This window comes from Camelina sativa, chromosome 16 (genome assembly GCF_000633955.1).
Source record: "Camelina sativa cultivar DH55 chromosome 16, Cs, whole genome shotgun sequence".
In the NCBI taxonomy this organism is placed as follows: Eukaryota; Viridiplantae; Streptophyta; class Magnoliopsida; order Brassicales; family Brassicaceae; genus Camelina; species Camelina sativa.
This window is the reverse complement of record NC_025700.1, coordinates 1555802-1578137: the sequence shown is the minus strand read 5'-3', so window position 1 is coordinate 1578137 and position 22336 is coordinate 1555802. Positions and strand designations below refer to the sequence as shown.

Here is a 22336-nt window from a genome sequence, read left to right as displayed (position 1 = left end):
GACATGACCTTACACACCAATGAGTTGGAAGAACCGACAATAAAAACATGCAATGTCTTTAAGCACAAAACTAAATGACGCCGTTTTAGCCACAACTACCAGGATAGATTCTAACTTCACTTTACAGTCTTTAAGCTATATGCAATCAAGGGACAATGAGAGAACCTGTAGAATAAAACTCATTGAGATACGATAACTGACATTAACAAGTCTGAAAGATTTTGGATAAACAAATTCGTTTCCTAAATTCAAAATCTCATATCAAGTTGTAACCCATCAAAACTAGCGAAAACAGAAACATAGGTCCAAATGTAAAGAACTTTGAGATGCAATGCAGACAATGAAATGGTCGTTCTTGGAGGACTTGATCAACCCTGTTCTTTCTTAAGCCACAAGAGTACTTGCAGTTGTAGACTCGCTGCAAAAGTAAGAACAAAGAATTAGTATAAGAATCCAAAAATAAGAGATGATAATCAAGATCTTTACAGAACTCATAAATGGTCAAGTACTTACTACTTCCAGACGGGTGGGAGCTTCTTGGTCTTCTTGTAGTAACGAGCAAGACGGTGGATTCTGCTCTCTACAAGAATCAACCTAAATTTGGAGTCCTTGTCTTTCCTGTTCCTCTCAAGGTGCTTGCGGATAGCAACGGCCTTCTTGATCAGGTGATACAGATCCTCAGGAATCTCAGGTGCAAGACCTTGTGGCAAAAAATTACAAAAGAACTCTTAGTTCCACTGAACGTTCAATTATAAATAAAAAAACACAGACTCAAGGGAAAGAATCTAGGGAGATTGAATAATATACCATGAGCTTTCAAGATTCTCAAAATCTTGCTTCCGGTAACACTTTTCACTTGTGGAATACCGTGAGAGTCACGAAGAATGACACCAATCTGTGAAGGGGTCAAACCCTTCTTTGCAAACCTACAGATGGACTCATCAACCTATTTTGATCATCAAAACAAACGCCAAGACCAATCAGAATAAACACATTACTCAAGACACCACATAATAAGAGACCGGAGACCACATTACTAACGATTATATCACAGATAAGACTAATCAACAGATCCCCAAAACAAACTACCACAATGAGATTGTAACTTCATAGATCTTTCCTATGACAAAATTACTTAATCTAACCAACCATTCATCACATTAAGATTAGAAATGTAACAAACAGAAGACATAACATCATTTACAAATCTCAAATGCGTATTCCAAATTTCCTAACCAAACTAGAATCAACTAACAAAAAAAAAACTAGATTATAAGTCTACGAATCTTACATCCTGAGGGGTAGTCTTGAGCCAGCTTGGGGATGAACGCTTGTACGGCAGAGCAGACGCCGAGATACCCTTACTACAGAAAACAAAACAAAAATGTAAGAGAACAAGCTTTCAAATCAGATAGGGAGAAAGAAACGAAGAGACGAACCCTCTACTGTGCATTCGACCCATGACTGCGACGGCGAAGAGATCTTCTTCCTCCCTTTACACTGAGATGTGTTCTTCTTCGGTTTCTTCCGGCTGGCGACTGCGCTCAAGAGAGTAATCAGAAAACCCTAAATGGCTCCTTTATATATATCGCATCTTCTGGAAATGCCACAAGGTCATTTTGTTCCCAAAGCTATTATGGGCCTTGGTTTTTTTTTTATACGTAGGCCCATTATAATTAAAGAGGCCTTGATAAAACTCGCGTCTGAGGAAGGGGTATAAAACACATACCTTGACGACACCGTTTAATTAGTATTACTATATCTCAACTTTTGTGAATTAGCAGCATTCATAATGTTTTTTTGGTTTGATGACTAATATTGGCAGGATAAATATACAACTTTGTGATCTACGTTGTACGTGTATTGTGTAATCAACTATCTAATTTGGAAATTTTATCAATACTATATAGTATATATACTATTGAAAGACTTGGATACATAACAAAAATATCCAATGAGTGACGTCTGATTTATGTCTAATCATCAACCTAATCTACAAAGACAGCATTTGTTAACACTTAACAACAAAACTCATTTTAATACTAATAGAAATTTTAAAAATGTGTATGTGTAGTTTTAAACAAAAGGCGAAACCTAGTTATAGATTGGTTTACGCAATACCGATTAACAATGTATCTAGACAAGAGATCAGAGTGATAACCGTCAGCCAAACTATCACATTACGTTACGTGACAGGTGACATCACAGTTCTAGAAGACTACTAAAAAGTTAAAACACATGATACAAAAAAAAAAATTTTGTCAACAACATTAAACTTGTTGCACAAGCCTAGCTAGGACCTAAAGAAATCGATTCTTTCGTTTTTGAATGAATTATAAAGGCTATTTATTGAAAGTAAAGTTTGAGAATCAAAAAAAGAGAATGAAGGACACGTGATGAGTGAGTTAAACAAATGTCAACGCTATAAGTCCATTTCCTTAAAGCCAAACCACACCCATTTATTAACCTAACTGCCTAACCGTCTTATCATCATCACCTTCTTTCTCTTTATAAAAACAAACCATTTCTTCTTTCTAAAGCAAACAATAATTTTCTCCAGATACGATCATCATGAAGCTCGTCTGGTCACCGGAAACAGCCTCTAACGCTTACATCCACACCGTTCGATCCGTAAGGAATCCCTCCACTAATTCAATATTTGGTGCATTTTTTACTTGCATACATCATCTTTTTCATTCGTTTCATAACGTTTCTAACATCATCATCAACTGATCGACCTATATTGTCTTTCATGAAAGAAATCTTGAATTCGTATATGAAATTATGAACTACAGTTCTGTATTTACTATAATCTTGTATTTCCTGTTAAAAACAATCTTTTCATTTAAAGATATATATGATTCTTGTTTACTCGATCTTGACGTATATGAATTAAAATCTTGATCATAATTATGTGTGTATATATTTGTGTGTCTTTTGAAGTGTAAAAGCTACAAAGAATCGAGCGTGGCGGAGTTTTTATCGGCTACGGCGGCGGGATGGAACACGAGGTTGATCGTCGAGACTTGGTCACGTGGAGACCCGATCGCAACCAGCGTTGGACTCGCCGTCGCGGCCATACACACACGTGGAAGACACGTGTGCATAGTTCCGGACGAGGAGTCGAGGTCGGAGTACGAGGCGGTGATGAAAGGAGCCGTCAAGAGTGAATCGACGGAGGTGATGGTAGGCGAATCGACGGAGGAAGTGGTTGAGAGAATCTCCGGGGTGGATTTCATGGTGGTTGATTCGAAACGCCGCGAGTTCGTCAAAGCGTTGGGATTAGCGAAAACGAGCAAAATGGGTGCCGTTTTGGTGTGCAAAAACGCCACGCAGAAATCTATCCCCGGGTTTAGATGGCACGGAGTTTTGAGACGAGGCACACGTGTCGTGAGATCGGTGTTCTTACCCCTTGGAGGAGGATTAGATATCGCACACGTGGGAGCCAGTGGTAATAATGATTTGAAGAAGCTTCCTAGCCGTTGGATTAAACACATAGATCCTCAATCTGGAGAGGAACACTTGTTTAAGCGTTAGTCAACGTTACCATTTTCTATAATCATGTAATATATAGAAAAGAATCTCTGCCCGAAGTCAACAAAGTTTTGATGATTTGTTTCCAACTGTATAGCTTTTCTTTTGTTTTGAGATTTTTTTGCTAAAAGATCATATACTTTTGAATTAGATGATGAGAACAATATTGTTAATACGATATTTGCAAACATTAACCATATAATGATCTTTATTTTGATAAGAAGTTCTTAAACTCTATTCATAGGACAAGAGTTCACTCACTCAACTGCTAAGTAAGCGAAGTTAAATTAGTCGGGACTTAATTTTACACTCACAAAATAAGTGGTGGACTTCATGATGTAATTGGGGATATATTGAAACCATAAGTTTGTGTAAATCTGTTAACCGGGATAATTTTGAAAACAATTTAATCATTTTTGTCTCGTACGTGTGTCCAACAGTGAAAATTACACTTCACACAGAAAAAACAATTCATGTTTATAACTTTAATATAATTTGGGAGTATTAGCTTGAATGGATATTTGTTTCCTTTGTAAAAAATAATTGTCCTATTAGACTAATTAATTTCCATGTATCTTTTCATTTTTTTCCAAATTTATTGGTCAAGGTGACTCAAGAGGTGTCAAAAAACATTAATTACCTGGCTTAAATAAATAAACCTACAATTAGGCTTCAAACATGTGGTTGTATATATAAATAAGTAATTTTCATAACAACATGCAGCCTCTCTCATCCTCTCAAAGTTGATACCATTAATCTCTTCCATCCCCTTGTAATTTTCCAAGTCATATTGCATTTTACCTTCTCTATTCAACAATGAAGACAGAACCCTTTTCATCATCCTTGCCGCTGGCGTCCTCACGGCCACCACCACCACCAGTACCATCAAATGCAAGAAGGACACCATCACCAGCATCATCTAAAGCAGGAGGAAAAAGGATCCGAAATGCTGATGACATGGACTGGATAAGCAAACTTCCGGATGAACTATTGGAAAAGATCCTTTCGAAAGCACCCTTTATATCTGCTGTCAGAACAAGTTCTGTATCTAAGCGATGGGTGAACTTGTGGAAACGGACGCCTCATTTATCTGTGGACATGAGTTTTATCATGCAAAGAGGAGGTCATGTTCACCAAGATTCTAAGAGTTTGTCCGAAGGGGTGACAAAGGTTTGTTGAGTTTTCTTTTCCCAAATCCTTACTTGCGCGTCTATATATATAGGGTTTCATTTTAATCTTTTCTTTGTGAAGATGAAATAATACATAGATAGGTCGACCTATAAACTGATGTTTAGATACATTATATTTTTTTTTTTGAAGTTGTGTGGTAGAAGAAATGTTCTACACACATACGGGGATGAATTCAAAAGTATTTAGATAACCTCTGAAGAAGTGAGAAAAAATTACAGATGACAAACTACCTCTTAAACACACTTGTTAACGTTTGATGGAAACATCATTTTTTAACAGTTTATCAATAATTTAACTTATGATCTACTATATATATATATATATTAGATAACAGTTTTCACGCCAATTAACTAGTCTACGATCTACTGACTAACTGTATTAGATAACGGTTTCTCGTGTCAAAATCACATAAGTTATCTTTGTGCAGTGAAAAACCGTTTTCTAATATAGTAGATCATAAGTTTGGTTGTATAATGACTATTAATTACATGCATTTAAATTGTATAGTGAATGAAAATAAACTAATTTAGGATTTAGTTTATTCCATGTATATGTTTAAGTACTGTTAATATATGATTTTAACATTTTACAAGTATTTTTAAATTTTAATTAATTTGTGTTCTACAGACTATAAACAATCATCTTGACCGCCTAGAGAGCTGCAGAATCGGCAGCTGTGTATATCAATGTGAAGATGGTACGCTCGAAAGGTGGATCCAAACAGTGACTCGTCTGAAACATACCAAAGAGCTTACACTTGAGAACTATATTGTTGTCATGGGACCTATCGGTGGATATAATACGCTCAGGGTGTCCCCAAGTATATTCTCTCATCAGAGTCTCACTTCACTCTCACTCACTCGATATTATCTAACAGAGGCAGAGGCCTTCAAAAATTGTTGCAATCTTAAGACCCTAAAGCTTTGTGACATCATTGCCGATGTTAGTATCCTTAACAGTATTTTCGAAGCTTGCTCCTCTCTCGAGGTGCTTGTGTTGATCATCACATCCCTGAGCAGACCTGGTGTGTTGAAGATCGAGAACAATAACTTAGAGTTCCTCCAAGTGGTTTGCCGTACTGTGATGGATAAAATGGAAGTCACTGCACCTCGCTTGGAGATCTTGGACATCAAATATATCAACTGTAATGGATTCTTCCTTAGTGCTCCTAAGATCATTTTTAATAGGAGTTCTTGGGTTGCCGGTAAATACCCTCAACTCAGCTACAATATTTCAAGTCTCGCTCAGGTACGTACTTACATATATAACTTAGCAACACTATGTTTTCATCATTTATGCATATTGTTATAATGACATGTTGTTTGCTCTGTATATATATGAACTTTAGGAGAAAAAAAGAATATGGTTTGAGCTTATGGTGAACGAATACTATAAAATGAAACGGAAGGGATATTTATCCGTGAGAGTAGACGTGACAAATCCAAAAGAACTCCAGATTTTGAAGGAAGTCCTACTTATGTGGGGTGAAGAAATGAGGGAGCTGGAGATCATATTCAAGGTACACATTAATTTACTTTCATGCATGTTTTTGGATAACTTTGATCAGCTTTCTTTCGCACTCATTTATATTGTCATGTTACATATTTGCCTTTTAATTAGGACGGCAATGCTCGTGGAGAAGATCAGGGTGATCAATCTTCTTTTATCAATGGTGGAAAACCATTTCCAGATGCTAAATTCGAGGTTGCTACTGTTTGGATGTATAATTTCGATCGTTCGAATGAAGTGCAATTTGCATTAGCCTCACGTTTTGTGAAACACGGAACAGTGATTGACAAGCTCATGATAGAGACATCGTCGTACCCTCCAATGAAGAGGCTATTAACTGAAGGAAAAGTAGCCCAGCTAAGGCAACTTTGTGACTATGGTTTAACTATTGAATGTTTCTGATCGATCATGAGTTCTGGTTCCAAATCTATCCCATTCCTACCCTTTCCCCTTTATTACTTTTGAGGATTATCTTGTTTTTTTTTTATATATTTCAAGAACTGTGTTTTCATTTGGTATGTGCTTCTGTACTTTTAATGTTTGAGAGATTTGGATATTTAAGGTTTGATATTGTATTGAACTATTGATTTGGATATTATCTGGTTTTGTTTCATTATTATTATTGTGTTTCTGTTTTGGTCAATGCTATTTCAAGAGAGTAGAAGGATGGATCGCTTCTGCTTTTATAATATAAGATCATATATATATATATATGAACTATTGAAGAAGATGAACATATATGTTGTGGCCAACAAAGCCAACTTGGAATCTTTGTCCTTTAGAAAACCCCACCACAAATGTAATGATGTTTTTAGCCTTCCATAGGAAGACATCTACACTGCCTAAAGTGAAGCATCAATTTTCATGTTAGTAGCTTTCTCTCCATGACATGCCACTTCCTCTCTTCTCTACATATTGCTGTTTTACATGCATGGGATGATGATGAACAAAGTCATTGCCTTCAGATATTACTGGGAATCAAAGTCGGGTTTCGAAGGGTACTCAAGTCCCTGCAGCTCCGGCATTCGCCTTAGATCTTCTTCTGTGTATCCTGGGATTAACCAGTATCTCTTATCCATTCCAAATACCTATACAATGAATCCCCAAAAGACCGATAAAATAACTTATAGCTTCAAAGGCTTTATACTCAGATGGAAGAAGGAATTAAGCCAATGGCTTTAACTAATAAACTAACCTGTTCAAAGTTTTTCTTTTTACCGAGGTCATAACGCCATTTTGTAGTGGTTTTCTTCTCATATGCCTGTACAACTCAAGACCAAGAAAGTTTCAAGAGAAGGATGGACTAAGAAAAGTAAATAGTCTAAAGACCAAAGTTCTCATTAGAGCAAAAAGAAAGCTCGAAGCTTAAGCCATGGGAACCGAAACTGTAAAGAGTCTAAAACCTATATTCTCACTCGAAACAACGGAAAGCTCGAAGCTTAAGCAATGGGATTCACCATAAAGTGTAAGGAGTTGAAACATCCAAAATGAAGAGAACTTACCTCTATCGTTGTAGTATTGCCAGCAACCAAAGAAATGTGCATGATTAAGAAACCCATCACGCTCAAAGCAAAGGCCAAGTTTAAAACTGTCGTATGATGAAACAAGGTGACATTGATTAATAAAGTGAAACCAAATACACTAATAAGTACCATATATAGTATAAGGAAGTTCAAACATACCAAATGCAAGAAAAGTAGTAGCAAGAGTTCCCGGGGTTCCAGGTATTTCTTCATCACTAAAGAACGCAATGAAGTGCGGCATAAGAACCAAAGTCACAAGAGTCGTCTCTAAGAATGTGTAGAACTGCATTTGAACATTATAAAAAAGACACAGAAGTTGTTGTGACAAGAGTAGCAGATTACAAAGCTCAAGATGGAATAAAATTAGAGCTAAAAAAAACCATACTTACCAAGAAAAGAAGAAAATACTTATAATTTAGTGCTCCTACACAGTTAACAACCCAAACGCAATGGTGATCCATCTTCAACACACACCGACCACCTAGAATTGAATCAACATCACAACAATTTCAGTTTTCAAGACTCTTACTATATATGGTAAAGAAGAGAAGAAGCTGATGGAAACTTACAAACAGAACAATGATGACAACGGGAAGGTTTTAGTTGATTGCACTTCCTACAAAAGCGAACTCTTGGGTTTGAAGAATCAGGAGGCTGTAAACCAACGAACTCCAAACTGTTTAACGGATCAGATTCACCTCTTTCCTCATCAGTAGATGGTCTCCAGTTAGGAGGCACAACACCAGGATCAGTAAATACAACAGAGAAGTAGCTCCACAAAAGCATTGCCAGCTGCAGCAAAATGAAAAAAAGAACACATCATTTCGCTAAATTCACATCTAAACTTTGTTGACCAAAAAATTGACTAAAGCATGAAGCTTTTAACAAGAATAAGTAAGCTATGATCTCGAGAGAGAGAGATAGTTACTGACAAGGAAATGGAAAAGGATTAGGATAGTAAGAGCAGCAAGAGAATCAAGGCCAACTTGAGAAAGTGCAGCAGGTCCATAGTTAGTCAAAACGACAGCGTAATAAGTAACACCGACAACACCAAGAACCAAAAGGATCATGATCGATCCAAGACCTCGTAAAGCCGTACAGAATTTGAATACGTTCCAAGCCATTGTTGTACCAGATCTATGCATAGTCGTCTCTCTCAAACCAAATTGTTTTTTTTTTTTTTTCTTCCTTCTATATATATAAAAAAAAGAACCCTTTTTTTTGGATCTCCTTCAGAGGCAAGAGAAAAGACGCGTAGTCAAAAGAAGATAACTCCAAGGAGGCAAAGCAAAAGAAAGAAGTGTGTTTCTGGGAAAATAATTTGGAAGAGGTCTTTAAGCTTTCTTAGGGATTTTTAATCTGGATGGAACAAGAAAAAACAACAATCTAAGAAATAAAATGAGAGTGATGCAGAGACCCCATGAACGAGGAATGATGATGGTGGAGGGGGGAGCTTGAAGAATGAGACTTTTTCTCCTTCGTTGGATTCGTTTTTCCCCCTTTTGGAGCTAACAAGAAATTTCAGACCAAAACTAAAGATTTGTTGTTTAATGACTTTGAGTTAATCAAGTCTTACAGGAAGCCCAAACTGTATAATCAGTTTGGTTTTTTACTTCCCGTAATTTACTAATTTTGGTTATATTTTCCGATAGGTTAAAAAATTTGGAAAAGACAAACGCCCACCGTGGGGCTCGAACCCACGACCACAAGGTTAAGAGCCTTGCGCTCTACCAACTGAGCTAGACGGGCTTGTTGTTTAGTTTTCTAATTAGTAACTTATATTACTTGATGTAGCATTCATTCAGTCAGTGGATGGTGCTACTCAGATATGGGTTTGTGCCTTTGTGGAGGCTCAGTTTCTTACTAGTTAATGGTCCAGTTTTCTTTATTGGGCTCTATTGGGCCAATAATTTATAGATATTAATAGGCCCTTTAACCAAACTTCTTCTTCTTTACTCCAAAGAGCAATAAAAGAGTAAAGAAACACTAAAAGAAGACGAATCCGAGCTACTGGAGATGGCTTCCATGGCGTCACCGACCACTTGCTTGTACCACCACAAATGCCGGAGAAAACTTGGTTCCTATGCCCGTCGTATCAGTGCCTCGATTCCAGAGACTTCAGATGACAAACATCCCAAGCTAATGGGTCGAAGGTACCCTCTCTCTCTCTCTCTCTCTCTCTCTCTCTCTGGGCTTGAGACTCTGTTTATCATAGAACCAAGTATCTGATTTTTGAAATTTGTGTGAAATTGGAAGAGAGATCATACTTAGGAGCAGTGAATTAGCTATGATCGGAGCTATATTCCAGCTCAGGTACGTTTTCTTCTTCGACAGGATTCTACATCATTCTACAGGTCAGGTGTTATGATGGTTTTAGATGATGATGAAATGTTGTTTTGTGATTGGTTTAAAGTGGGAAAAAACCAGATTATCTCGGAAAACAAAAGAACGAGAGATTAGCTCTGTGTCCTGCCACTAATAACTGTATCTCCACTTCTGAGAATATCAGTGATCGAGTGCATTATGCTCCACCATGGTAAATATTCTTATTTTTGGTCTTCTGCTTTAAAATAATGGTTGATCATCTTATACTGTTGTTGCGTGTGTCCTGGGTGTGGGTAGGAACTATAATGAAGGAAGGAAAACACCTGTAAACAGAGAAGTTGCAATGAAAGAGCTTCTTAATGTGGTATGAGAACCTTTAGACATGAACTAAAATCTTAAGAAAATGAATGAAATCACGCCACTCAAAGAGAAGTTTTTGACATCAGTTCAATGACCATTTGTTGCCAGATCAAGTCGGTGAAACCTGACAAATTTACTCCTCGGATTGTGGAAAAGAAGGATGACTATGTTCATGTTGAATATGAAAGTCCAATCTTAGGAGTAAGTAATAGTATGATTTCTTTTCTCTTTCTCAATCAACATAGCTAAAGATTTTGGACAAAACCCTGTGCTCTTTCACAGTTAGTAGATGATGTTGAATTCTTGTTTGGGAAGAACTCGACAGTGGAGTATCGATCTGCATCGCGTAAAGGGAACTTCGACTTTGATGTGAATAGAAAGCGGATTAAGGTAAAGAATTTGGATGCTAAAATATCTCTGTTACTGCCACTGGCTTCTAATCTGCTTTCACTTTTATCTGTGGAGGCATTGCGACAAGAGCTGGAGAAGAAGGGATGGGTATCGGAGAACAGCTTCTGATTAAGGACACAAAAGAGCTTCCAGATTCTAATCATTTCTAGATTAAATTTCTTACTGCAATGCCTATTATGTAAAAACATTTCAATAAACGAGAGAAATAGTGTTTGAACACAATGATTTGAGTGATTCATACAAAAAGAAAACAGTTTTGGAGAAACTTCAGATACGAGTCATGATTTCAACTGTGAACCATCAAACCCAACAACAGTTCATTCGAGTTCTACAACTCAGGAAGCCTAATTTTGAAGTGAAAATAACAAACCAGAAGGACATAGTTGGCTAAATGCATGATCATGACCATGGGATATATCTTTCCTTGGGCAATGAGTCATCCTACCCCTGCTAATATTATGATTATCTCTGGCGACAGACACTATTCCGTTACACTACATCAGCTAAATTTAATGGGGTACAATACAACATCCTTGTAAGAGTCTATTAGCTGGAGGAAGCTCTCTTCCGAAGACAGGGATTTCTCAGCTGTTATCCAAAACAAAGTGAACAAAATTAGGACGCTGAGGACTTTTTGACCTTCGAATGGTTTTATTTAGACTTTCAGACGTTAAAACGTTATAAACATTCTCCACTTCGAGGTCGAGGACAGGAAAGCCACATGTTCCCAAACTTTTCTTATAATTGTGTTCACTCAAGATCGCAAGAAAGTGAAGTAGTATATATTAATACATCCACTCTAGCGTAAACCGGAAAGCCTAACCGGCGACAAGCCTCCGAGACAGATGACAAACATCCCAACCTATATAATTGGTCGAACCTGACTTGAGACTCTGTTTATCACCGAACCTGACTTGCCATTTAAAATTTTGATAATCGTCCCATAGTAACAGCGGTTGTATCACCATTGAAGTTTTCATAATCGTCTCGTAAGTTATTGATAACCCCCGTAGTAACAGCGGTTCATTCACCATTGTTGCACATCAAGTCGGTGAAACCTGACAAATTTACTCCTCGGATTGTGGAAAACAAGGATGACTTCGAATATGAAAGTCCAATCTTAGGTAAGTAATACTATAGTGAGCTTTCTATTGTTTCTTTGTCAACCAACATTGCCAACGATATAGTCTTTGGCAGTTAGTAGATGATGTTGAATTCTTGTTTCCTACTGGGAAGAACTCGATTGTCGAGTATGGATCCGCATCCCGTAAAGAGAACTTCCGACTTTGATGTGAATAGAAAGCGAATAAAGGTAAGAAGAACTTGGATGATGAAATATTATCTCTGTTATTGTCACATCCTAACAGCTAATCTGCTTTCGTTTTTATTCTTTTTTTTTCAATTTTTATCTGTGGAGGCATTGCGACAAGCTGGAGAACAGCTTCTGATTAATGACACAAAAGAGTTTCCAGATTCTAATCATGTCTAAATCGAATTTCTTAATGCAATGCCCTATGTAAAAACATTGCAATAACGAGAGAAATAGTGTTTTAACACAAGGATTTGAGTGATTCATACAAAAAGAAAGCAGTTCTGGAGAAACTTCAGAGATACGAGTCATGATTTCAACTGTGAAGCATCAAACCCAACAGCAGTTCATACGAGTTCTACAGCTCAGGAAGCCTAATGTTGAAGCAAACATAACAAACCAGATAAGACATGGTTGGCTAAATGCATGAAAGGAGCTTAATCTTTCCTCAGGTCCATGAGTTCTGTCTTGATACCGTCGGCCTTAAGTATCATAATCTCAAGCTTGTCGCCCTATTACAGCAAACAATCCACAAAGCATTAGTCAGAGACAAACAATTAACGAAGATAAGTTGTTGCCGATCATTAATATCAGGGATACAGATTAAGTAAATGTTGTGGGAATATCTTCAACTAAAATAGGTAAGTTTTTTCGTGGCGTGGTGACAAAAGAAGACAAGTAGAAAAACTTACAGTGTAGATATCTCTTTCAGTGGCAGATGCGAAAACAGTTTTCACCAAATCAACTGCTTCGGCTTCTGAAAGGGGTGTGTTCGAATCCTACATGGTGGCAGAAGAAGAATAAATTGGAACCTAAATTATTCATTTTATGCTAACAATGGGTAAACGCCAAAGCACAAATGAAGAATATCAACAAACCTGTTTAGGTAGCAGAAGGGGACTCGGAGACTTGAGCTGGTTGTCAAGGAAAGGCATGATGAGTGTGGAACCAGAACCTTGGGCACCGTATCCAACACGCTCATATGATCCAACAGCGTCGTAAGTAAAGACACAACCTTTTCCTGTATATAGTCAAGAATAAAGATCACACAATGTACTGTTGCTATAGTCACATCCTAACGAAGAAAAAGAAGAAGAGCAATTTTACCTTCCTCGTCAAGCCCTCCTAGAACATTAAAGGCATAGTAGGGGAAAAAACGCTTGAAATAAAGCGTGTTGGAGAGAAGCTGGGCCATTGCAGGACAGCTCATCTGCTTGTTGTGCTGATGTTGATAGATCTGCAGGACACCAAATACACAGAGAATACTCTTACATAAGTCTTACACCAAACACAAAGGATGAAAGGTATTAGAACAATAGACCAAAGGAAACCTCACCAAGTGTCTGGATTTGAGAACCTTCTGCAATGCTTTCACATCAGCCTGAAAGCCAGAGGAAGACAACACAGCTTTGTCTGCTCTGGAAAAGTTTAAAAGAAGGACAACAGCTTAACAAGAGCCTTGCAAGTTACATAAGATAAACCGGATTACAGAATCCAAGGAATAAGTTATAAGAACACAAATCATCTAAGTGATAAACCGGATTTACAGAATCCAAGGAATGATCAATTTAATCACAAAGTCTACACTAGAGATACACTGTACTCAATGATCAAACCATCCAAGTATATAACCGGTTTTATCCAGATCTAGGGATTATAGATTGCAAAAACCCAGAAAAGTAACCAAAGAAACCCTAATAATCTACAGCAAAGGCCTAGAATCAAAGTATTGCCAAGAAGGATCGAATCGAAAAGTGAGGAATTTGAGAGAAGAAAGAGTAGTAGGGGGTACTTACAGTTTATGGATTTTTGAGTAATCGCGACTAAGAATACTGTAACCAGTAGACATACGAGTATCGGCGGCGATAACACAGTAATCCGATCCAGCGATGGCCACACATGTTCTGAAAAAATAAAGAATACAACGATTAGAGATACATATCAATAAATTCAAAGACACAAGCGCCTCAAATAGCAAATCAAAGCCACTAGGCGAAAGAACCAAGCAGGTCTCGATTAACGATCCGTACCCTCCATTGTTATCGTAAGGAGACCAGTTCGCGTGCTGCTTAGTCATGGTGAATTTTGAGAAAGAGAGAAAGAAGCTTAGAGCCTAGGGCTTAGATGAATCGAAAATGGCAGAATTGCTTTTCCGGGTATCAAAGCCAAACTCTTCTGGGGATCTTAAGCTCTCCGTCTCTGGCTTTGTTAACAAGAAAAAGACGAGACCGGAAAACGGTACCGTTTTAGACCTGAGACATTACGGGCTGTTTTGGGCTTTTTATTGGGCTTTCTCTGGGTTTTAAATTCCTGAGATTTAATTTATTTTTCCTTTTTCTCTACCTCTCTCTTGTCTTCTTCATCTTGTTCGACTTTTTTCTCACTCAAAACTCGTAAGCTTCTTCTATTTTCCTTGTAGACAGACCATTGATTGTAGTCGTACTAGTTCTATTGTAGAAACTTTACCCCAGCTTAGTCTAGATCTAGTTGAAACCCTAATTTTGAGGAAGATGTGTAGTTTGATGTTGTTCTAGTAAAAACCTGGAGTCCTCTGTAAGGATTTGAAGGTGGGTTCCTCGAAAAAACCATTCTTTCTTACTTCTCTTACTCTAGTTCCTTCTCTCATTTTCTCTTCTTTATCTTGCTCGACTTGGTGCTACCAGGAAATCTTCGCATTTGTGGAAAGTTAGGGTTTTTAAGGTGTGTGTGTGTGAAAACAATGGAAGCACTTGTTGTTGATGCTGGCTCTAAGCTTCTCAAAGCCGGAGCAGCGATTCCTGACCAAGCTCCTGCAATGATAATTCCATCTCAAATGAAACGAATGGTTGAGGATGGGTCTTCTTCAGCTGATAACCCCACCACTGTCTTTGAAGATGTCACTCTTGATCCTATTGAAAGGGGTTTAGTTAGAGATTGGGATGCTATGGAGGATCTCTTGCGTTATGTTGTCTACACTGGTCTTGGTTGGGAAGAGGGAAACGAAGGCAATATACTCTTCACAGATCCACTATGTACTCCTAAGGTTCGTTTCTCAGCTTTCTTCTTTGTTCTTAATTGAAAAGATTACAACTTGGAATTCTTGTGAAGTCTCTTTTCAATTTCCATAATCCTTTTCCATTGGATGATTTTAAAGAAAAAAGGATCCATTTTGTTCTTATAGTACCACATTTTAGATAACAAAATGTTATTTTTTCAGAACGATTCGAACTGATTTGGTGCTGTAAATGGTTGTTTGTGGACAGGCTATTAGGGAACAACTGGTACAGTTGATGTTTGAAACATTCAATGTCTCTGGTTTTTATGCATCAGAGCAAGCAGTGCTGTCCCTTTATGCTGTTGGACGCATCTCCGGTTGCACTGTTGATATTGGTCATGGGAAGATAGGTATAATAACTTGGTTGACCTTTGTGATAATCTGATCTTACTCTTTGTGTCATAGTTCTCTGTGTTATGTGACTTTTATGTTACATGAGATGTTGTTTCCTTTCACTAACCTTTATCCAGGCTTTAAAACGTTTTGTAAAACCAAATACCTTTTGTCCTGTAAGTTGCAGTAAGTTGGAGGTTCCTTGTGTATGTGGCTGGGCATGATCAAGATGATGTTGTGTCTGGTGTTTTTAACTTCATGACTGATACCACTCTTGTCGTTAACTCTTGTACAATGTCCTCAGATATTGCCCCAGTTCTTGAAGGTGCTGTACAACACATTGCCTCGAAACGGTTTGAGCTAGGTGGAACCGAACTAACGAAATTATTTGCCCAAGAGCTTGGAAAATCCAACCCGACAATGACTCTCAACATGCCTGACATTGAAAAACTGAAGGAGCAGTATGCAAACTGTGTCGAGGACGAAATTGCTTATGCGAAAACTCAAAGCTGTGAAATCGAGCAGCATACTCTTCCTGATGGACAGGTTTGTATGACTACAATTTTGAGATTGTACATCTTGTGTTACCTTATACGTATAGATAACAAAACCATGGCCTTATTAGGTGATAAGCATTGGGCGAGAGAGATACTCTGTTGGTGAAGCTCTGTTTCAGCCGTCTATATTGGGACTGGAGGAGCACGGAATCGTTGAGCAGCTTGTCCGCATTATCTCCACAGTTTCATCTGAGAACCATAGGCAGCTCTTGGAGAATACTGTACTCTGTGGTGGTACAACCTCCATGACAGGTAATAACAATACTTGACACACTTGTGTTCTGGTATCTTTTGGGTTGGAAAGCTTAAGTGTTTTGTTGGAATGGTCATTGGCAGGATTCGAAAGTAGATTTCAGAAAGAAGTAAACTTGTGCTCGTCGGCTATTAGACCAACACTGGTGAAACCGCCGGAATATATGCCGGAGAATTTGGGGATGTATTCGGCCTGGGTTGGAGGAGCCATACTAGCTAAAGTGGTGTTTCCGCAGAATCAGCATGTTACTAAAGCCGATTATGATGAGACTGGACCATCGGTGGTTCACCGGAAATGTTTCTAGAAAGCAAAGACCACACAACTTTGGTAGTTGTTGTAGCTGAGGATTCTTTATTTTACCTTTGCTGTGTTTTAAGGATTTGGACCAAATTAAGTAGTAAAACACTTTCAAGTACAATATAATTTGATTAGATCGGTTTATATGTCTCTTTGTTAAAAAAATAACGTTTGTCCTTATGGTTCATTACTCTTGATTTTCAATTAATATATCACATTCTTAGAGTAAATTAATTTATTTTTCGGATGTTTCAATATCTGTATTTTTTTGGTTGGACTAAAAAACCTCATACATAAACAAATTTGGTTTAAAAAATCTTCACCTTTTAAATAATTGGTAGATTCGAACGCATGACTTGATTGTCTTTAAGAAAAAAAGTAGATATGGCATCCGAACCCGCATTCTCTAGCAAAAACTACCAACATGCTACCACCAGACTACATATTCGTGGTTATTTTAGACAGATTGTATATATAACACATAAACGGACAAAAGATTAACGCTGTTAGTTGATTCTCTAACTGTGAAGCCACAAATCTAAATCTACCAATTATCTAAAAGATGAAGGTTTTTTTTTTTTTTTTTTTTTTTTTTTNTTTTGATAACAAAGTACAAGATTGGCTGATGAAGGTTTATTAAACCAAATTTATTTATATGAAGTAATTTTGTCTAACAAAAAAAAAACTCATGTATTAAACGTCCAAAAAAGTAAATAAATTAAGGGGGAGGTATTGGTTTAGGATTTTATATTATTTCCTTCAAATAGAAAGATTTTTCAAGATTAGAAAAAACAAATCTTCAAGATTTTAAAAAAACTTCCTAAACAATCTCTTAGAATCCTTCATTTTTAACTTTCAATTTTCTATGATTCTAACAATCAGCAAGAACATAAAGTCATTAAAAGTTTTATGTTATTGAAGTAAAACAAAAAAATCTTGGATTGTTAATGAATTCAAATTTTATGTTATTGGTTTAGGATTTTATATTATTTCCTTCAAATAGAAAGATTTTTCAAGATTAGAAAAAACAAATCATCAAGATTTTAAAAAAACTTCCTAAACAATCTCTTAGAATCCTTCATTTTTAACTTTCAATTTTCTATGATTCTAACAATCAGCAAGAACATAAAGTCATTAAAATTCTTTCTAAATCCTTAACCAATACCTCCTCCTAAGTATTTTTAAGCTTTTTCCAATTAATCTTTATTGATATTTGAACTTATGATAATTTAGTCTCTCTTTATATACTAGTTGTAGATAAGTTTGTACTCTAATGATTTTGTAGAAAGTAGATTAGACAAGTTTGTTTGTTTTGATTGAAGTGGCATCTCCAAAAATATGGGTGAACAATTTGAACACTCTTTGTTCATTTTTTTAACTTTCTAATTTGAATCAATTGAATAATTTTTTTAATATATTCAACTCAAATGGTAAAAATTAGTTGTATAGTGTTTTGCAACCTCTTAAATTACTATTATATTCATAGTTTTTCAATACTGTTATTTAATTAATTATTGTTTTAGGGTTGTTTCCGCCAGAAAGAATCGAAAGTGCCAAAGCTGCACACTGGCGAGCATCATCACAATGGTTTAAACTCAAAAGGTTTCCAAGAACAGGAATAGTTGTGTTTGTATGCTCAACAGCAGGGCAAGGACTGGCTGTGCAGAAAGCTAATAATGTCGTTGGAGCAGCTCTAAGCATCTTTCTTGTGACTCAACAGCAAGGTTTTCCAATGTCTCCGTAGCATGTAATAAGAAGAAACAAAAAAGCCAACAATTATCACCCCCATGAAGTCTATCTAATTAACAACTTGATTTAATAGATTCTTTGAAATAATACTAAACAATATAATATTTGATATCATTATCGGGTCTTTCTCCCATTGAGAATTGAGGAGGAGTTGGACAAATAGAGGGTCTTTCTCCCATTGAGAACTGAGGAGGAGTTGGACAAATAGAGGGACCATGCCATTATCCATAAGCACTTAGTGTCTTCCGATGTAGTCAACTTTGCAAGAACGGACGCTGCATCATACTTCAAAGTACAAAAACAAAGTACGTAATTATTTGAGTTAGTCATTTGTTATTGACCGAGGACGTAATTATTTAATTATTTTTTTCCTTTCTTTAATTATTTTTTTTCGGTTGTTAATGGATGAATTTTTTTTTCATGTTTCTAACATATTAATTTTGTTGATTTGCAAGTGGAAATAAATTTTTTCATTTTATATTTTTCTATAAAAAACATAAAATTTAACTTTTTCTTAATTTTTATAAAAATATCAAAACATCAATTCTCAATTTTAATCCGTGTAAAATATATTGCAGAGTATATCCATCCAGACTGCACTAGATGCTAATGAGAGATACTCATGGAAGCTGTGAGAGTGACTTTTCATGCTATTAAAGTAAGAATTATTAATAGTTTGTTAAAAAAAAACTGTATTTTATAAATTTTAATTATTATATGGTTCTTTTTTGTAGAAAAACGAAAATGCTGCGGAAGATGATGGATCACAATGTCATTTCTTTTTCTTGAGAAAAATATATCCTTTTTCATGTTTAGAAATTTGCTCAAAATGTTTAAATAAATAGGAAAACTTATTCTAACTAATTAACAAAATCACAATCTGAAATTCCAAATTCTCTCTATATATGACATTGAACTACAAAAACCTTTGTCAAAAAACTAACTTAACTTTTTAATGTTACTAGTATTTGATCCGCGCTACGCGCGAAAGTTAGATGAAATTGTTTTATTTTGGTTGTTTTGGTAGTTTGTTATTTGGTTATGTATTTTTCCTCTTTTTGTCTAGTTATGTTGTTCTTATTTTGTCCTTTGCGCTTTTGTTTGTTTATTTTTTTGGTGTATTTTTCTGGTTTGTATAATGTAACCTATTTTTAAAATTTTAAATTTATTTAAATCATCATGATTTTTTTTTGTTTTCATAAAAATATAAAATATAGAATTAGAAGTTAAGTTTTGTATAGTAATTGTTGTTGTCTTGCTTTAGTAGTTAGTTCTGGTTTATTAAAATTATTTTTCATTTTGTCAGTCCATTGTTATTTGGTTTTATTAGATGTAGTTGTAGGTAATGTTTTTATTATTTGTTTTTTTAATTAGTAACATGTGGGAATAGTGTTTTACTAAACGCTTTTGTGTTTGGAGTAATGAGTTAGTGGTTTTTGATGACAAATGTTTTAAAATCTCAATTACTTAAAATTCTGTTTTTTTTTCTTCATTACCATAACTATCTATCATGAACTTGTTGATTTTGGTTTAACTCCTAATGTCTAACCTCATCCTAACGAAATATATTAAAAATGACCTTCTGGTTCCTTTTACTCTAACCAAAATTGTTTGTTTTGGATTCTTAATCCTAATACAAAGAATAAGCTTTGCAAACTATTAAGCAAACAAAAAAAAATATCTCAAACTATTTCGTTAAGAACTAAATAGTGTGTACACACACACACAAACTGTTTCATTCAAGGAATAATATCGACATTAAAATCACAACAAAAGAGCCATGTGCATTGTCACGTCCCCAACTTTGTAATTAGCAGTTTTGTTATTTTGTCTTTTTAACTTCTGGGAGCTAATGTCTGGTCTCGACGGCGGCGATACTTGCCGATTTTCTCCTATTCCGGTTAAATGTAATGTCTCCGATGGTGGTGGTGGTGGTGGAATCCATGTAAGTTAATATAAAATTAAGAGAGAAAGGAAATTGTAAGAGGCATGAAATTGGAAGAGAGGACATTATATAGGACTTCAACTTGCACCAATTGAAGAAAAAGTAGTGGGACTTCAATTGAATGAGACAACATTGAAAGACTTGAATTATCGTTTAAGAGGAAGACGTTACGATGGAGACAATGAAAGGGTGTGGAGGATAAGGGAGGGAAGAAAGAATGAAGAAGGTGAGGGATGCTTGAGGTCACACAACAGAATAAAGAGGGGGGAGGGGACGTTTGAGGTTGCACAACAACGGCGGCGGAGAGGAGCTACCTGGAGAAGGGTTTTATTCCTACAACATATGAAACATGTATAACTAAGAGCATCTTCATTTGTAAAGTTGTAAGAAAATATGTTTTTACATTATTTTAATTAGAAAAAGTACAAATTCAAAGCTAATAACTTTTGTAAGATACAACTGAAAAATATACTTCCAATGGTAAAGTTCTTAATTCAAAGTTCTTAATTTTTTAAAAAAATAACTTGCTTTAAAAAGGAAGAAGAAGCAGCTTGAACTTCAAGCAAGAAGCATAACACACAAGAGAAAGCTTACAATGTTGGGATATTTGGTGCTAGGTGCAGAAAGAAGAGTTGCAGTGTGAACCAAATGGTAAAGAGAAGCCATTTGCCACACCTGAAATAAACATAAAATCGAAGCCAGCAAGCAAACCGGAGCCACAATGAGGCTAAAAAGTACTATATGAGCTAAAACCATTGTTCCAATACAAGAATGTATTCACGGTTTGTTATCATTGAGACGTGATGACTAATTCTGATTTGAGATTAAAATATAGATGTAACATGAAGAAGGAAGTTTTCTTTTGGAAAAGGAAGAAACATACCTTGTCATTCTCCTTCTTCTTCCAATTAGCTTTATCGACCAATCTTGCTAACTCTTTGGGGAGGCCATACCACATCATCATATCCATCATCTACATTCAAAATCTATGTTAATATGTGATTAAGAATACTCTAACCATCAAGGATAAGACATTAACAGGAGAGTGGAGACTAACATTACATGTAATCAACTAAAACTCATTATATAGTTCTTGTCAAAGGATGACTCAAACGTGGTTTGGCATTAGAAGGAACATACCTGAACACTACAACATCACCACGCACAAACTTGTAATCCTTGAGGCAAATTTTGTCCACAAGTACAATATCATCTACACCAACAATTGAACATCTAATAAGAAAAGAAGAATAGACCAAAAAAATGCAAGAGTTAACTATGAACCAGTTTTGGCTAAAGGACACTTACCTAAATAAGAATTTTTCTGGGGATTCATTGTCGGAGATCATCTACAACAAAATCCACAAGGCTCCAGAGTTAATAAAGCTTTTAAATAATCTTTTCTAATACAAAATGACATAATCTATCAATTGCATCTTACAATAATCTTAAATAATTCTCATTCCAAACCAGACCTAATACAGTTATACCAGACTAAAAACCATAGTATTGTCAAGCAGCATGAACTGATCTTGTGAATCTAACCTTAATTAAACCTAAGTGAACTAAACCTAATCGATTCATGGAGATGCAGCTTAAACCGTTTGCCATTTAAAAAAAAAAAGAAGATAAAATCGTACCAATAGAAAGAGATTGGAGCATCGAAAGTGAGATTGAATCATTGACCATCAATAAAATTAGTGCTGGGTTGCTTCTTGATTTTCCTCTAAATTCACGTGCAAGGAACAATACACTCGTCGTAGCCAGTATCATCGTCGTAGCCAGTATCATTGTCTTCACCAGTCTCAGCGGGCAGCCTCGTCCCGTGTCCGATGTAATGAACGACAAGAACGTTGCCAATATCAGCAGATCCGATTCCGATGAGATCCTTAAGCGCACGGCGGATGTTCTTGCCAGTGGGCTGTGTAGAGGATTCATCGGTGTCGATGAGGACGGTGATGTCCTCCTCGGAGAGAGATAGATCGAGAGAAAGAAAAGAAAGAAAA

General features: G+C 36.2%; 8 protein-coding genes and 1 non-coding gene across 9 annotated transcripts; 4 read left to right on the top strand and 5 right to left on the bottom strand.

The window, feature by feature from the left end:
- LOC104749256 (40S ribosomal protein S13-1) lies at positions 167-1569 on the bottom strand. Its single transcript, XM_010470844.2, has 5 exons — positions 1440-1569; positions 1292-1364; positions 808-946; positions 514-700; positions 167-418 (listed from the first exon to the last, which is right to left on the bottom strand). The coding sequence occupies exons 1-5, from the start codon at positions 1460-1462 to the stop codon at positions 385-387; spliced, it is 456 nt and encodes a 151-aa protein (XP_010469146.1). The 5' UTR covers positions 1463-1569; the 3' UTR covers positions 167-384.
- On the top strand, positions 2474-3709 carry LOC104749255. The gene is made up of 2 exons (XM_010470843.2): positions 2474-2631; positions 2944-3709. Exons 1-2 carry the CDS (start codon positions 2572-2574, stop codon positions 3535-3537), a joined length of 654 nt encoding a protein of 217 aa, XP_010469145.1. The 5' UTR covers positions 2474-2571; the 3' UTR covers positions 3538-3709.
- LOC104753230 (F-box protein At3g60790-like) lies at positions 4351-6694 on the top strand. Its single transcript, XM_010475513.1, has 4 exons — positions 4351-4704; positions 5353-5973; positions 6074-6244; positions 6346-6694. Exons 1-4 carry the CDS (start codon positions 4351-4353, stop codon positions 6634-6636), a joined length of 1437 nt encoding a protein of 478 aa, XP_010473815.1. The 3' UTR covers positions 6637-6694.
- LOC104749254 (probable protein S-acyltransferase 14) lies at positions 6910-9313 on the bottom strand. The gene is made up of 7 exons (XM_010470842.2): positions 8690-9313; positions 8327-8549; positions 8147-8238; positions 7917-8040; positions 7737-7822; positions 7430-7495; positions 6910-7322 (listed from the first exon to the last, which is right to left on the bottom strand). The coding sequence occupies exons 1-7, from the start codon at positions 8900-8902 to the stop codon at positions 7203-7205; spliced, it is 924 nt and encodes a 307-aa protein (XP_010469144.1). The 5' UTR covers positions 8903-9313; the 3' UTR covers positions 6910-7202.
- TRNAK-CUU lies at positions 9434-9506 on the bottom strand. The gene has a single exon. It is a non-coding gene; the product is annotated as a tRNA-Lys (tRNA).
- On the top strand, positions 9723-11123 carry LOC104749253. Its single transcript, XM_010470841.2, has 7 exons — positions 9723-9910; positions 10014-10070; positions 10171-10293; positions 10380-10446; positions 10551-10643; positions 10725-10832; positions 10908-11123. The coding sequence occupies exons 1-7, from the start codon at positions 9774-9776 to the stop codon at positions 10959-10961; spliced, it is 639 nt and encodes a 212-aa protein (XP_010469143.1). The 5' UTR covers positions 9723-9773; the 3' UTR covers positions 10962-11123.
- LOC109124674 (proteasome subunit beta type-1) lies at positions 12336-14364 on the bottom strand. The gene is made up of 7 exons (XM_010470840.2): positions 14193-14364; positions 13959-14066; positions 13499-13580; positions 13270-13399; positions 13041-13183; positions 12855-12941; positions 12336-12674 (listed from the first exon to the last, which is right to left on the bottom strand). The coding sequence occupies exons 1-7, from the start codon at positions 14237-14239 to the stop codon at positions 12600-12602; spliced, it is 672 nt and encodes a 223-aa protein (XP_010469142.1). The 5' UTR covers positions 14240-14364; the 3' UTR covers positions 12336-12599.
- Positions 14518-16826, top strand: LOC104749251 (actin-related protein 7). The gene is made up of 6 exons (XM_010470839.1): positions 14518-14729; positions 14826-15184; positions 15405-15546; positions 15834-16075; positions 16155-16338; positions 16423-16826. Exons 2-6 carry the CDS (start codon positions 14882-14884, stop codon positions 16641-16643), a joined length of 1092 nt encoding a protein of 363 aa, XP_010469141.1. The 5' UTR covers positions 14518-14729; positions 14826-14881; the 3' UTR covers positions 16644-16826.
- Positions 19954-21005, bottom strand: LOC104749250 (transmembrane protein 256 homolog; the record flags this gene model as incomplete). The annotated part of the gene is given in 2 exon segments (XM_019238498.1): positions 19954-20663; positions 20925-21005. Coding segments are annotated over 2 exon segments (87 nt in total), but the record flags the coding sequence as incomplete, so codon positions are not given.

Excerpts from the sequence above, each read along its gene's own strand:
- LOC104749255 (XM_010470843.2), top strand. The coding sequence starts at position 2,572 with ATGAAGCTCGTCTGGTCACCGGAAACAGCCTCTAACGCTTACATCCAC. Across the intron at positions 2,632-2,943 it reads ACATCCACACCGTTCGATCC|TGTAAAAGCTACAAAGAATC; the intron begins GTAAGGAATCCC and ends TGTCTTTTGAAG.
- LOC109124674 (XM_010470840.2), bottom strand. The coding sequence starts at position 14,239 with ATGACTAAGCAGCACGCGAACTGGTCTCCTTACGATAACAATGGAGG. Across the intron at positions 14,067-14,192 it reads CCTTACGATAACAATGGAGG|AACATGTGTGGCCATCGCTG; the intron begins GTACGGATCGTT and ends TTATTTTTTCAG. Across the intron at positions 13,581-13,958 it reads TACTCAAAAATCCATAAACT|AGCAGACAAAGCTGTGTTGT; the intron begins GTAAGTACCCCC and ends AAACTTTTCCAG.
- LOC104749254 (XM_010470842.2), bottom strand. The coding sequence starts at position 8,902 with ATGCATAGATCTGGTACAACAATGGCTTGGAACGTATTCAAATTCTGT. Across the intron at positions 8,041-8,146 it reads AGTATTTTCTTCTTTTCTTG|TTCTACACATTCTTAGAGAC; the intron begins GTAAGTATGGTT and ends GTTCAAATGCAG. Across the intron at positions 7,823-7,916 it reads TACTACTTTTCTTGCATTTG|TTTTAAACTTGGCCTTTGCT; the intron begins GTATGTTTGAAC and ends ATCATACGACAG.
- LOC104749253 (XM_010470841.2), top strand. The coding sequence starts at position 9,774 with ATGGCTTCCATGGCGTCACCGACCACTTGCTTGTACCACCACAAATGC. Across the intron at positions 9,911-10,013 it reads CCCAAGCTAATGGGTCGAAG|AGAGATCATACTTAGGAGCA; the intron begins GTACCCTCTCTC and ends TGAAATTGGAAG. Across the intron at positions 10,447-10,550 it reads TGAAAGAGCTTCTTAATGTG|ATCAAGTCGGTGAAACCTGA; the intron begins GTATGAGAACCT and ends ATTTGTTGCCAG.
- LOC104749256 (XM_010470844.2), bottom strand. The coding sequence starts at position 1,462 with ATGGGTCGAATGCACAGTAGAGG. Across the intron at positions 1,365-1,439 it reads GGTCGAATGCACAGTAGAGG|TAAGGGTATCTCGGCGTCTG; the intron begins GTTCGTCTCTTC and ends TGTTTTCTGTAG. Across the intron at positions 947-1,291 it reads TCAAGACTACCCCTCAGGAT|GTTGATGAGTCCATCTGTAG; the intron begins GTAAGATTCGTA and ends TGATCAAAATAG.
- LOC104749251 (XM_010470839.1), top strand. The coding sequence starts at position 14,882 with ATGGAAGCACTTGTTGTTGATGCTGGCTCTAAGCTTCTCAAAGCCGGA. Across the intron at positions 15,185-15,404 it reads ATCCACTATGTACTCCTAAG|GCTATTAGGGAACAACTGGT; the intron begins GTTCGTTTCTCA and ends GTTTGTGGACAG. Across the intron at positions 16,076-16,154 it reads ATACTCTTCCTGATGGACAG|GTGATAAGCATTGGGCGAGA; the intron begins GTTTGTATGACT and ends TGGCCTTATTAG.
- LOC104753230 (XM_010475513.1), top strand. The coding sequence starts at position 4,351 with ATGAAGACAGAACCCTTTTCATCATCCTTGCCGCTGGCGTCCTCACGG. Across the intron at positions 5,974-6,073 it reads ATATTTCAAGTCTCGCTCAG|GAGAAAAAAAGAATATGGTT; the intron begins GTACGTACTTAC and ends TATGAACTTTAG. Across the intron at positions 6,245-6,345 it reads AGCTGGAGATCATATTCAAG|GACGGCAATGCTCGTGGAGA; the intron begins GTACACATTAAT and ends CCTTTTAATTAG.